The 13,777-nt window shown below is 42.6% G+C and overlaps 1 protein-coding gene across 1 annotated transcript; it reads right to left on the bottom strand.

The window, feature by feature from the left end:
- Window positions 1-3,216: 3,216 nt before the first annotated feature.
- LOC115587507 (indian hedgehog B protein-like) lies at window positions 3,217-13,260 on the bottom strand. Its single transcript, XM_030427368.1, has 4 exons — window positions 12,411-13,260; window positions 11,127-11,284; window positions 10,363-10,466; window positions 3,217-5,998 (listed from the first exon to the last, which is right to left on the bottom strand). Exons 1-4 carry the CDS (start codon window positions 12,714-12,716, stop codon window positions 5,244-5,246), a joined length of 1,323 nt encoding a protein of 440 aa, XP_030283228.1. The 5' UTR covers window positions 12,717-13,260; the 3' UTR covers window positions 3,217-5,243.
- Window positions 13,261-13,777: the final 517 nt, after the last annotated feature.

Here is a 13,777-nt window from a genome sequence, read left to right as displayed (position 1 = left end):
CACAATTTTCTGCATTTGGCACAATTTTCATAAAGAAAATGTTTTCACAAGGAACACACTGTCATTCAAAATTCTAAAGTGAATTGCCCTACTGACTCATCACATGGGCAAACACCTGGACACCCTACACAACACACTCATTCCACCAGATCAGCTCAGGTACATTGTCATTTGGGACAACATAAGTTTCCACTGGGCTGCTCTGGTTCGTAACTGGTTCACTGCCCAACCACAATTTTTACAGTTTTTGCCTAATGCTTAAACACTAAAAGTGGTTGCTATGCCCAAAGCATCACAACCTCTAACTTTGGTGACCATGCCCTAAACAAAAGCACCAACCCTGTAAGCACAATAGATGCTTTGCACTGTGTTTGAAATTCTCCAACGCACTTCTGGCAAAACACTACACACTGTTTTTTACATAATACACATTGTTCAAAAAGGAAATCTCATGCAATCTTCGGGAAAATGTATCTATTTAAAATACAAAACACAACTACAATTGGAAAAGCACACAGACTCACACACATAAAAATCTAATTGTAGACCAATCAGTCTAAGCCATAGCACTACAAATACACCTGATGTGAGCTCAGCTCCTTTGTGCACTGCCAACTTTGGAAACATGGAGGCAGAAAGAGGAAGAGGGAGAGTAAGAGCAGCAGCAGGACGAGGAAGAAGACGAAGAAGGGGAGCAGGCAACAGTGACACTGCATCACCACTCCATCCTCGGTCCCTACAATACAGTCCTCATTATTCGCTTTCTGGACACGCTTCATGACACAGTAGTCCAGGACGGGCCAGAGCAGCCCCAGTTTGTTGTCATCTGGGATGATGTCAGTTTCCATCAGGCTGCTCTGGTCCAGGACTGCTTCACCAACCATGATAGATTTATTGCACTCAACTTGCCACCATACACCTAATTTTTTAATCCAGTTGAGGAGTTCTTTTCAGCATGGCGCTGGAAAGTTAATGACTGTCAGCCACATGCCCACATGCCTCTTCTACAAGCCATGGAAGAGGCATGCAGCGACACTGAGGTGAGGTCCATACAGGGATGGATACGGCATGCATGGTGATATTTCCCCCGTTGCTTGGCAAGGGAGGACATTGCCTGTGATGCGGATGAGGTGATGTAGCCAAATGCCAACATGAGACAGGATCCATGGCCTAAATGTCTTCCAATCATTCCCTTACAACACTATGTTTTGTAGAAAACTCTAGTTGTACCATGTCTTTGTGTTTGTTTGTTTGTGTTATCTTTGCAAAAACCTGAAAAAAAACTTTATAAATTCTGAAGCGTTTCCATTTTGTTTTCATGTGTCTAGATCAACTGTAGTGGATCAATCTTTCACAAAAAAAAAAAAAAAAAATCTGTATGAGACTTTTAAAGTCAAAAACCATCCAAAGTACTGAATACAGCTGTGTTTTGCATAAAGCATGTCTGTGTGTTGCTGCTGCTAGGAACGCGTCATTCAAAAGTGCATGTGTTTAACGTTTTGATGCTAAAAACAGTTTTGAAATGGGACTGTTAGGTTTTGTTTCAAGAGTTTCATTTTGCCGTATAAGTTAGGAGTTTATCTTCATGTGCTGTGTCTTACTCGACCTGTGTGTTAAGTTATGACACAGTGAGCCAAAGTCTGCAACATGTGTGTAAGCATTCGGCAAAAACTGTAGTTGTTTATCTCCCTCCATATTCTCCATTCCTCAATCCTATTGAGAATTATTTTCTGCCTGGAGATGGAAAGTGTATGGCCAAAATCCACAAATGCGTATACCCCTTCTTCAAGCTATGGAAGATGCATGTGGATATAAAGCAGTTGGTGCTTTTCATGGCTGGATTCACCACGCTAGGCGATATTTCCCCTGCTGCTTGGCCAGGGAAAACATGGCTTGTGATGTGGATGAGGTGCTATGGCCAGACCGAGACAGAGGAGAGCATGCTGCACAGTTTTTTTTTTGTCTTTTTTACTGTAACTGTGTACAGTAATTTCTTCTGTTGTTTTGTAGGTAGACCGTATATTGTTGTATGTGCAACTTTGTGTCTGTTGGGATGTACACTGTGTACATTGTTTTTGCGGGAAAAATTAAATATATCTGTTTCCGTGTATTTGTGTGTTCTGAGTATAAAAACAATATTCTGAAATATTTTACAACACACTTATGTACTCTTATGTATGTACTCACTGTAGTAAGTGTAACACTGAACAAAACAGGCCTAAGTCATTATGATGAATGAAGAAGAACTGTTTGCCATTCAGCATAGTGTTTTACATTGAGCACATCAGTTTTCAACTGGTTCTAATAAATGTCAATTCATATGATGGTTTGTGTGTGTCATTTGAAAACAAAATACCATTTTGAGAAGAAATAATATTGTTTTGAATGTAAAGTTTCATTTTGCAGGAGAATTGAGGGGTTTTGCCCATTGTGTGTGTGTTTTTTGATTTGTGTGTAGAGTTCTGAGAGCATGAGGCATGCTTTCAGAAAATGTGTGTAAACAATCGAGAAAAACTGTAATAACCATCATTAATAAATGTTTAGTTAATGTTATTTCTGCACAATTTTCATAACATAACTTCTTTAAGCCAAAACACATTTAAATGTATCACACCATTGTTTAAATTAATTCTTTGATTTGTGGAGTTTTGACAACAATGTCATCTGTTTTCAGGTTTGTGTCAAGTGCTTTTTGAAAAATTTAGCTATAGTTCCAGGAAATGTGTTAACCGGTTTGAAAGAACTGTAATCTGTGGATTTCTCTCTCTTCTCTGCAAGTCCTGCAGCATCCAGCAGGGAGTGCTGCGTTCAAGGACTTACCCTCCATCCTGGATGAAAGAAAATAAAAAAAAAACACATGAAGGCATCATGAGGAGGAAAGAGGAGTGTTGCTGTGTGCTGCTGTCCGTGGTACTGAAACTAACCGGCAGCCCACCCTGTAACCACAGCTATTCATGCTGTGTTCACATTGTCTCGGCCGTTGCGATGCGTCACTGTTTACAACGGAGACTGTCTGTTTATGTATCAGCATGTAGCAGGGGATTATCAAACCCAGCTGGTGGCTCACATTGGTGTTTCTGACTTAAAAAAAAAAAGCATCAGCCCAACCCTTTCTGCCAGTGATGTAACTAAAGAGAGGCCTCACTGCATAAACATGTCTTGTGTTTTAGTGAATAAGAAAAAAAGTATGTTGCTGTCAAATAAAGCACAGAGCAGTTTTGGTTTTAAAAACAACAACTTTATGTTTCAAATACAAATAGTATGCACAGAGTTGCCGAAAATAATATTAGTTTACATTATTCTCTAAAAATAGATCTTTAAATAGTCTCTCCAACAATAGCTTAATATACATATGTGACAAATCCTTTAGAAAGTATGTAGAATAATGCCTTGGATGTCCTGCATGGGATGTTTGAGGATGTGTGTCAAACTTGGACAACATCGTGAACATATTCATTCAGCCGCCCGTCACTGCTGAAAAACAAAATTGTCTGTACCTCTGCTAATCTAGGTCTCAAGTCTTGGCTGGTAGATGGAATACAAAAAAAAAAAAAAAAGACCATGCAAAGGAGAGCTATCAGGTCGCTTACTATTCAAGATCAAAAGAGATTCATTATCTGTTATTTAATATGATGCATAGCTTTTGCTTAATACAGTAGTTGAATACAGCCTGAGTGTCGTGTATGCCCTTAACTAGCTACAACTGACCTGAAAAACATGTCACAAATTAAAACTGTTTAAATAAAATAATCAATAAAAATAAAAACGTGAAGATGTGTGGACGAACCCTGTGATTTAGTTTGAGACAGTCGAGTCGACTGAAAGCAGACTGAAGTACGTACAACATTAAGTTGAAGTGCTTGGAAAGTCCCTGCCAGTCAGTACATACACAGAACTTCCTCCCCCATTGTCCAGTTTAAATATGATTTCGCAAATGTACAGTAAAGGCTGAATAAAAGAAAGGTAAAGAATAAGGGGATTTGATTCTCTTCGTTAGCAGTTGTCTTTCTTTCCTTCTTAAAGGTGCAACATGTGTGAATTTGCCACCTGTTGAATTATTTCCGCCAACAAATGGGGGAACCATTTTACCAGGCTAGCAACGCTGCCTGCTAACTGCCGCTAACTGTACTCTGCTCCATTGCTGTAGCTACTGTTAGCTTGTTAGCTCAGTAGAGGAGCTTTGGACCACTAGGAGAAAGAACTTTTTGGGCACGGGGCTAGCTAGTTAGCATGCTAACTGCCGTGAATATCTCTGCAAAACAGTACATAGACATCTGTTATATGTTCACATTCTTGTTGATTATTTTGGTGAATTTCTGAATGTTTTAAACTAATATTCTCACATATTGCACCTTTATCTGTATGAATATGTACACACAGAGCTTCATATCACACCTTGTTTACTTCTTCTCTGTTTTCTTCTAACTCTAACGTTGACTGATGGCAGTAAATACAGTACAAAAATGAATGATGAAACCTGATTGTCATACTTTACTACCTATACTTTTGTTTTAATAAAACAATATTCTGAATCCCAGTCCCTGTTTTTGATCTCTGAAGTGCTCTGAAGGGGAAAATATTGACATAGGTGGTGAACTCTTAAAGGTGCTATATGTACAAATTTCAGTTTGAAACATCCACAAATTAACTTAAATTTAAACATAATTGGAACAAATATCAGTTTTTAAGTTATGTCTTGTGTTATGTTGCAGCGATATTAAAGGAAGTTAGCATGCTAACCAGTTAGCTCCGACCCTTCTTGGCCAAAGCTCCTGTGTCCTGTGTCTGGTGATCCGAGGTTCCAGTCCAGACCACTAGATGCACGGCTAACCAAGCTAACTAGCTTACAGCTAGTGTTGATATGCTGCCTGGATGGTTGTTTGATTTTGATAGGTGGTAGATTCTTACATATTGCACCTTTAATTTGAAAAGGAGAAATGCTTATGCCAGCATTTCTGTTGGTATTTCAATCTAAAATGTAATTTTCTGTCATATATGTCAGTCTCTCCGGTCCTCGTAATCCTCTGGGATTACTTTAAAAAGTATAAAATGAATCTCCTCAGTCTCCTCTATTGGTTTTCTCACACAGTTGTACATGTGCTACATAAAGGAGTTTGTAGAAATACAGCAAATACAGGCAAGTCGAGTCTATAAAAACACATTTCCACTATAAAATCAATTGTCTTTGTGGTCCCTCAGTCTGTGCTTTGGTGCTCCTGAATACAGGTGAGTGAATGAAGTCCTCAGTGTGAAACATGTCTCTGTGGCAGCTGCTCGATCCCCCAGGGGTGGAAGTGTCCAGCGTCCAGCAGCGTTTGCCCCAGCCTCTGTAGAAGCCGAGGGTACCAGTGCAGGCCATCAGTCTGCGGTTCTGAAGGTCCCATCAGGCTGTAGAAGAACCTCAGCGGGGCCAGGACCCAGTGGGCCAAACGGTGATTGTCCATAGCAGCATAGCAGGATGCCAGCACACCGTTCACCACGATGGAGCCGTGCTGGGTGAGTGGGGCGTACAGCCCGGCGCTCCTTTGCTCTTCCACAAAGGCCACGACTGAAAGTGTTGCCTGTGAGTGCACCTTGCCTTGTGACGTAAGCACGCACTGTCCTGGTCGGACCTCACTGGCAAAAACTGTTCTCAGACCTACTTCCCAGCTCGGCCTGCCCCCCCATGAGGAGCCCCAAAGTGGCTCTTCAGCTGTCACTTCCTTCTCAGTCGGCCCTGCAGTGCAGTCCGTGACAAAGATCAGGTGAGCGGCTGTGAGGGTGATATTAAGTCCTGTGTTGGTGCCAATGATGTAGAAGATCTTCGTGACGTTGGGTTGGCGGTCGACAAAGGATAAGACCGGGCTGTATAGAAGGGGGCCGTGACTGTCTGTCATTGAAGAAGCCAACACGCGGTCGCCAGGGTGAAGGTCCCGCATCTGTTTGGTAACCCCGCCTTCGAGGACGACCTGAGCATCGCCAGGGAAACAACCTCCAGTTTTGGCTGCAACAGAATGTTCTGGAGAGATGAAAGAAAGAGAAAAATGATTATTGGATTTAATCTAGTCTGCTCTTTTTTGTTTCAACAGGGCTCCAACAATTGATTTCTTTTGATCCATTTTTTTGTGATTATTTTTCACAATTAGTTGCTCGAAATATTTTGTAAATGTGTCCATCCATAAAACAGTCCATCCCACTGTCACTTACGATCATAAATGACAAAGAAACGCTGCAAATCATTATAATTAAGAAACTGGAACCAGCAAAATGGCATTTTTGCAAACTTTTTTTGATGATGATGGTGGTGATGAAAGTACAAGGAGTCAAAAAAACAACAAAAAAAAAAAGGATACAATTTGAACGTCTCTCAGATAATTGGAGCAACAGCGACTGCATGATCACTGAGTGATCTATAAAACTGGTGAGACTTTGACACTGACCCAAGGACAACTTTATCTCAGTGGATCAGTGGTCGGTTGTTAACATACGTATATAACGTGGCTCGTGTTCGAACCTTGACTTTTCCTTATTCTTCGTCCTAGTTCACACAAAATCAGAAACACACAGCATGACGGCATTTCTGTTTGATTTTCTAGACTGAATGTGGGGATTTCTGACAGTTTTCAATATCATTTCTCTTGTGTGACTGGAGCTGTCGCCAAAAGTCTTGCAGCCCGTTCGTTGGGGCCACTAAGTATTCTTCAATACTAAGGCCTTTAAATCATTATTGTCTTTTTCTGTGATTCAAGGGAGGCTCTCATCTTGCAATTTTTAAATATAATGTGCCTAAAGGAGACAGTTCCCTTCACTTTGCTATGGCATGTAAGTCTTTTTTGCTTCTCTACTTAGAGGACACATTTTATGCTCACTATTTATTTTTCTTTCCATTAGTGTTTTAAAGGTTCTTGTGCATGTGAAAGATAAGTTAAAAAAGGTCAAAACCTGCACCATCAGGAGCTCCTCTCTCCCACAGAAAACGCTGCTCCTAAAGCGCCTTGTCATTAGTCCCGCCTTTAATTCTGTGTATTTGTGAAATCACACTACATCACCATCTACACATTTGCATAATTAATGCCAAGCTACTGGTTTGGTTTGTAAGAATTGATTTAGCACAGCTGCTCTGTTGTTGTGAGCGGTGATGGCTCAGGCGTGTGTCAACTGACCAATCAGAGCAGACTGGTTATTCCGGAGGGGGGGCCTTAAGGAGACAGGAGCTAAAACAGAGCATTTCAGACAGAAGGGGAATACAGAGCTGCAGCATTGGACAGTATGAGAAAATGGATGTGTTTTTTAAGCATTAAAGCATGTAGCCTATTCTAGCAGTAACCCAAAATCAAATTTTGAAAATGAGCATAATATGGCTCCTTTAAAGGACTGTAATCAACTCACGGGTTGCTGTATGAATAGTTCGGCTCTAAACTTTCCAGTACAGCTCTGTTCTTCTGAGCACTAAAGCATGTAAACATATTGTAATATTAGTAAAAACAAATGATGAACCTTAAAATGAGCACAATATGGCTCTTTGACATGGTGACATCAGTATGACAAAAAAATGACACAACATTATAAGAGAAGCGTGTTGGCTTCAGTTGTGTCAGGCCATTGTTTGTCATTTAGACTGCCCAAGAAGCCACAGTTGGCCCTTTAAGACGCAGTGAGACGAGGTGGCAAGAAGAGGTAGTCAGCAAGAGCTAATGGATAACCAGCTGATTGTATCACCGCAGTCAGAGCACGGCCCGGGGTCACAGAGACAGGAAAGCACACAGACTCAGACTTGGGTCTGGATACTGTTTGGATACAGCAGAGTTTGTGTTTTAAAGTCACATGACCGCTCCACACAGGGAGAGAGCGCTGGCACATTGTAATGAGCTCGATTTCTGACAATGAATCCTGCTATTTTGGGAAAGAATGAGAGGAATGAAACTGGAAAAGGTGATAACCTGAACAATTTGAATAGAATATCTGCTCGATCTATTGAAAGCAAAAATCAGTTTCGAAACAAGAAAGTGAATCAGTACAAATGTGTGTGTGTATGTGTGATTGTGTGTGTGTGTGTGTGGGAGGGCTGTCTTAAAGCAGTCTTAAGGCAGCCAAATATTTGTCCAAGGTGTGTGTGTCTGTATGCCCGAGGGCTGCAGAAAAGGAGGGCTGTGACCGGGAGGTGATAAGACTCAGATAAGAGATCTGAGAGAAACCTACTGAAGGAAAAGCAACAGCAAAACAAAGAGAGAGTTAATCATCGCACAGCCTACTAACCTCTGCTAGAATGCAGTCTGGCATCAAATAAGTGGTGGTACCAGACGTGGATACATGGATTTATAATATGTATCGAAACGTTAGAATAGCTGGAGGTGGAATGCGGTAGTCAAAGTATTGTTTGCTCAGTGACTGTATCTGATTTGTGTTTGGTACAGTGTGTGCTGGAGTGAGGCCACTTAGCATTAACTGTGTATTTTTAAGGTGGAAACTTTAAAGCTGCCATAAGTGTTGTCGTCATTTTAGCTAACGTAGCTAGCTAGCAACTTATTGTGATGAAAATATATCATTTACAGTGGAGAAACATCTTCTCTTACTGGCTTTCATTACTGAATGAACAGAACAAACAAACTGTCATTAAATGAAAACACAACTTCATATTATCTCACTTTGTCAATGTTAGCCGGACCTTTCTAAGTAGCTACCTTTCTACCGTGTTCTAGTGACCTTGTTCCCCTTGAGGACGGATTGTTTGTATGGAACTGTATCAAATAACTACTTCTGAGCTGTATTATTTCCTTATTAATATTGTAAATAGACAATTCCTTGTACATATATATACACATTCGTTGTATAACACCCTGTCTATGGCGAAAATGAGTTGCAACCATCAGGGAAGGAGTATAAGGTACCACACTTGCAGACTTGCTGTGCGCAAAGGGTCTTTATACTACCTACCTACCTTTTAACTACCTTTGTAGAAGGGCAAGATTTGAAAATGGTAAAGTGCAAAGGAGCTGGACTTGAAAGCTTGGAATTAAAATGAGTTACGTTCTCCGCTTTCTTTATTAGTTTTCACAAATGTAAAAGAAACCTTATATTAACAAAAAAAAAAAAGGAGAAAAACAATGCACCCTTTAAATCTTGTAAGTATTTTGTCAGTTTGATTCTCGCAAATTCAGTCTGCTTAAAAGCAGCAGCGGCAAACCTTTTTAATGAAATAGAAGTATTTTTTTGCTTAGCAACAGACAAACCTCATGACTGGGCTAATTAGCCAACCGACAAATATATCGAAGGGCTGAGATATGTTTGTTAAACAAGACGGTTCCCTTCACTTTGCTATGGCATATAAGTCTTTTTTGCTCCTCTACTTAAAGGAGACATGTTATGCTTTTTAATTTTCTCCCCTCCTTTATTGTTTTAAAGGTTCTTGTGCATGTGAAAGATCTTTTAAATTCAAAAAGGTCAAAGTCCACACCAACAGAAGCTCCTCTCTCCCACAGAAAACGCTGCTCCCGAAACGCCACGTCAGTAGTCCTGCCTTTAATTCCGTGACTCTGTGGCATCACGCTATCACCGTGCCACACGTTTACATAATTCATGCTAGTTTGACATGTTAGAATTGATTTAGCACAGCTGCTCTGTGTTTGTTGGCAGTGCTGGCTCAGGCGTGTGTGAGCTGACCAATCAGAGCACAGTGGGTATTCGGGAGGGGGGGGCCTTAAAGAGACAGGAGCTAAAACAGAGCGTCTCAGCCTGAGGGGGAATACAGAGCTGCAGCACTGGACAGTACGATAAAACTGATGAGTTTTTGAGGACTAAAGCATGTAAACCTATTCCAGTAGTAACCCAGAATAAAATGATGAACCTGAAAATTAGCATAGTATTTGTCAGTAACATTTTAGTGTATTTATAGTATTTATGGTTTATGATTTTGTTGAGCACTTCGATGCTAAATGCCTGTTTTTGATTGTAATTATTGCAATGTAATGAGGCAAAAAGAATTTCCAAAAGGATAATAAACAAAACTAACTTAACAGATCGTGTCAAAAATAATACTGTTACTCTCTCTATCTGCAGATTATACAGCTAAATATCCTACACGCACAAAGGAAGATCACCTCAGGATGAAATCTGACCAAGATGTGTGGGTGAGTACAGCGGAGAGCACAGGTGTACGCCCAGCTTTGATTGGCTCCCAATAGGCCATACAGATAAACACACACAAAGACTGATGACAGCGGCGCTGGAAGGCGAGGTAAACCATTAGTGAAACGCCAACAAAGGATCTGGCATCAACCTCATTAGTGGTAATGACAGCTGGCCGCAAACACACAAAAAAAAAACATACAAACACACTAACAGATAATACACACACGCACACTGTCGCTCATATCTATCCCTGACCTGACTTGACGCTACAGTGAATGTGGGCTTTGGACTCGTAGTAGACCCAGTCGAATCCTGCTTCCACAGCCAGCCGGGCCAACATGGCGTACTTATTTCTGTCCCTGTTGAGGGATAAAAAGATTTTGTTAAACACACAATGTGTAACTTCTGCTGTGAGGGGTCCCTCAGTCAATAAAAGGAAATCAACAGATATAGACTTGTGACATTGTGAAGCAGCACTGGATCACCAGTCACATGACTGGACTGGACAAGGTGATGTCTTAATTTATGTTATCAGTGCAGTCAAGATGATGACTTCCTTCCTTTCCCCTTAAAGTTATAGCCACAGGCCACCAAATTAACCACTTTTTTTTCTTTCTGTAAAATCACAGATTTTTCTTGGTTTGAACATCCCACGAAATATTTGGCAAAATGTACAATTCCAGTAGTTGTTTTTTTTTGGACATTTTAATGCAAAAATGTTGCATATTACATGATTCAGAGATTTACTGACACTACATACTTTTTGAGACATGCTCAGAATATCTATATTTTTAGACTGAAATATATGTACTTTTTGTGATTTAATGGAATTAAGATGTTGGAATTTCAGGGGACATTTGGCCACAAACTTGGATCTGATCATTTTACGTCCACATTTGAGGCAGCAAGAACAAACAAGCCAGTTTTTGCTGACTAATCCATTGACTCATCACATTGCTGATAAGCTGATTGACTGACTGTGAGCAGTTCAAATGCTGCCTGGTCTGTGTCTGGCCTACCTGTCTGAGGTTGTGATGTCGACAGCACGTCCCTCATAGTGCAGCGAGTCCTCTGAATGGTGGCCGTCCTCGTCCCAGCCCTCGGTCACCCTCAGCTTAACACCTGGCCACATGTTCATCACAGAGATGGCCAGGGAGTTCAACTTGTCTTTACAACGCTAGAGAGAGAGAGGCACAGGGAGGGAAAGGGAAGGCAGGCTGTTAGAAACAAACAATATGAAGACAAAATGAGTAGCGAGGAGAAGAGACGGGTGTTTTAAGAGGAAAGAGGGATGTGCTGATGAGTTTGAAGGATGGCTGACACTGGGCCGGATGCTCAGAGGCCTTGGTGTCATTATTAAAGTGTGGACAGGGAAGGGTTGGAAAAAGTAGTGACTGAAAGCAAACAAACTAAATGCCCATTAGGTAACCAAGACGGAAGTGATGAGGGCATGAGGTTTCTCTTAACAACACACAAATGAATGTGGACAATAACTCTATTAAAACTGTGTCAGGTGAGTTTAGTCAGGTGAATGGTCAAAGTGCACACACGTGGATCCATGTGCGCTTGCTTGGGATGATTTAGCACTTTTTTCCCCCCAGATAGTTACATAAGGCTTGAGGTCAAGAAGCCTCTGTAGAGCAATGCCTGTTTGATGCATCTGATGCGCTGAATGAATAAACGAGCTGGTGCCAGGTTGAGGTATTTGGGTGCGCACAGATTTGGCGCGTTCTGCCGAAAAAGCCAATTCTCTGGTTGTTTCAACTGTACTATATGGGTGAGAGGTATCTCCGTGTGGGCCAGGTCAGCGTGGAAACTATGTTATGAAACTTTGATGAAGTTTACCTTATTGGCTGTTTAATCTGCGTAGCCTTGGTTTAACCTAGCCTATAAAGAGCGGATTTTACGCACGCCTATATGCCCAGCCGGACGGGGAGCGCACAGATTGGGATGACTGATGAAGAAAACCAAGAATGGGGCTTAGTTTGGGAGTACACGCAATACTTCAAGGCAGTAGCAGCAGCTGCGTCAAGTAGCAAAATCCAGAGGTGAAACAAATGGCCGAGAGTCAATGAAATCAATGTTTGGTTTAAACATTTAACAGACTGCAAACACTCAGCGCACAATTTTGTGGACGTGATCCAGCTAAAGGTCTGCAGCTGTCGGCTCGGGATCAACCTATTAAGATTTAAATGCAGCTGTTTTCTGCCGAGCAGCAGCTCTCGGGATCGATCGTCCACCTTTGCGCATCTGTGCCAGGCGCGTCCCTCCCCGTCCTCGCTCGCCTCCCCCGCCCCCCTTACCTGTGTCATGAGCCTGTCGGCGCCCGTGTCCTCCTCATCCTTGAAGATAATATCTGTGTTGTAATTCGGCGTCAGTTCTTTAAAGCGCTCGGAGTTGCGCGTAATCTTGCCCTCGGGTCTCCCGCTGGCTCCCAGGGTCTTCTCGGCCACGTTGGGGCTGAACTGCTTGTAAGCGAGCGGGATGAGCTTCTTCGGGAGCCGCCTCTTGCCGTACCCCCTCCCCGGCCCGCAGCCCTCCGAGGCAGGTGCGAGGAGGAGGACCAAGGCACACAGAGAGGCGGTGAGAAGGAAGAAGGAGATCCGCATCGCCCCGGGGGAAAGGAGGACTCTCCCGGGGGAGAGAGATGTCTTCAGTACCTCCCCGGTTCAGTTCCCGACTCCATCGTCCGTGACAGCCGCGACATCACGTCCGAAAAGCTCGGATTGAAGAAGCTCGGCACCTCGGCTGCACCGGGAACCATGAGGACACCAAAATAAAAAAAAATAAAAAAGTTTTGAGCTGCTCCAAAACAAAACAAAAAACACAAAATGAGCCCAATTGAGGACAAGTTCGCTCCCTCCGTAGCACAGAATCAACAGTAAGTGTGCAGGGCTGTAAAGTCCGTGTATTTAAACAAACAGGTTCAAAGTCGATTTGGTGGGTGAGAGAGTTAAAGAGAGAGAGTGGTGACTGATATCCAAGTTGCAGTGTTGTGGTTTCTCTCCCTCTCTTTTCTTTCCTGCTCTCGGAAACTGTCACAACATCAGCCACTGTCGCCTGCTGTTTGGTTGGTGCCCTCTCTGGATTCAAAGCGGCTCCCTCTCCATATGCGGCCGGCGCGCAATAAGCTGCAGCTTTCCAGTTGAATTGAAAGGGTTTGAGTGATCCAAAACGATCTGTTGCCACTTCAGACCGCACCCTGCCAGTCCTGCCCTCGCCTCCTCTCTCTCTCTCTCTTTCCTCTCCTCTCCTCTCTCCCTCTCCTGCCTCTGTCCCCGCACTGCCACCCACCCCGCCCCTCCTGGGGACAGCCCGGGCGCACTGGAGAGTCCTGTCCACACTTTGCTGGCAGGCAGAGAGACCAGCAGCGAACACAAAGCGTTGCCCTTTATTGCTGCCACTTCGCATTTCCAGTTGTTGTCTCTGTCTGTCTGTCTGTCTGTCTGTCTCTGTGTGTCTGTCTGTGCCCTTGACAGCTCTGGATGCTCCCAACCCAGTTCCTTTTTTTCTTTCTGTTTTAGACTGTAAACAACAGGCAATCAGGATCAATTAAACCAATCCATTTCTTGGAGTATGCAGCCACTAGTGTTTTTTTTTTGTTTTTTTTCTGGCTGCATTCCAATGTCAAATAAGATCAAGGGTCACTGGTTGACTGGCTGACTGTGTG

The sequence above is a fragment of the Sparus aurata genome, chromosome 9, assembly GCF_900880675.1.
Source record: "Sparus aurata chromosome 9, fSpaAur1.1, whole genome shotgun sequence".
In the NCBI taxonomy this organism is placed as follows: domain Eukaryota; kingdom Metazoa; phylum Chordata; class Actinopteri; order Spariformes; family Sparidae; genus Sparus; species Sparus aurata.
Note: the sequence above shows the minus strand (reverse complement) of the source record. Positions and strands in the feature narration are given on the sequence as shown.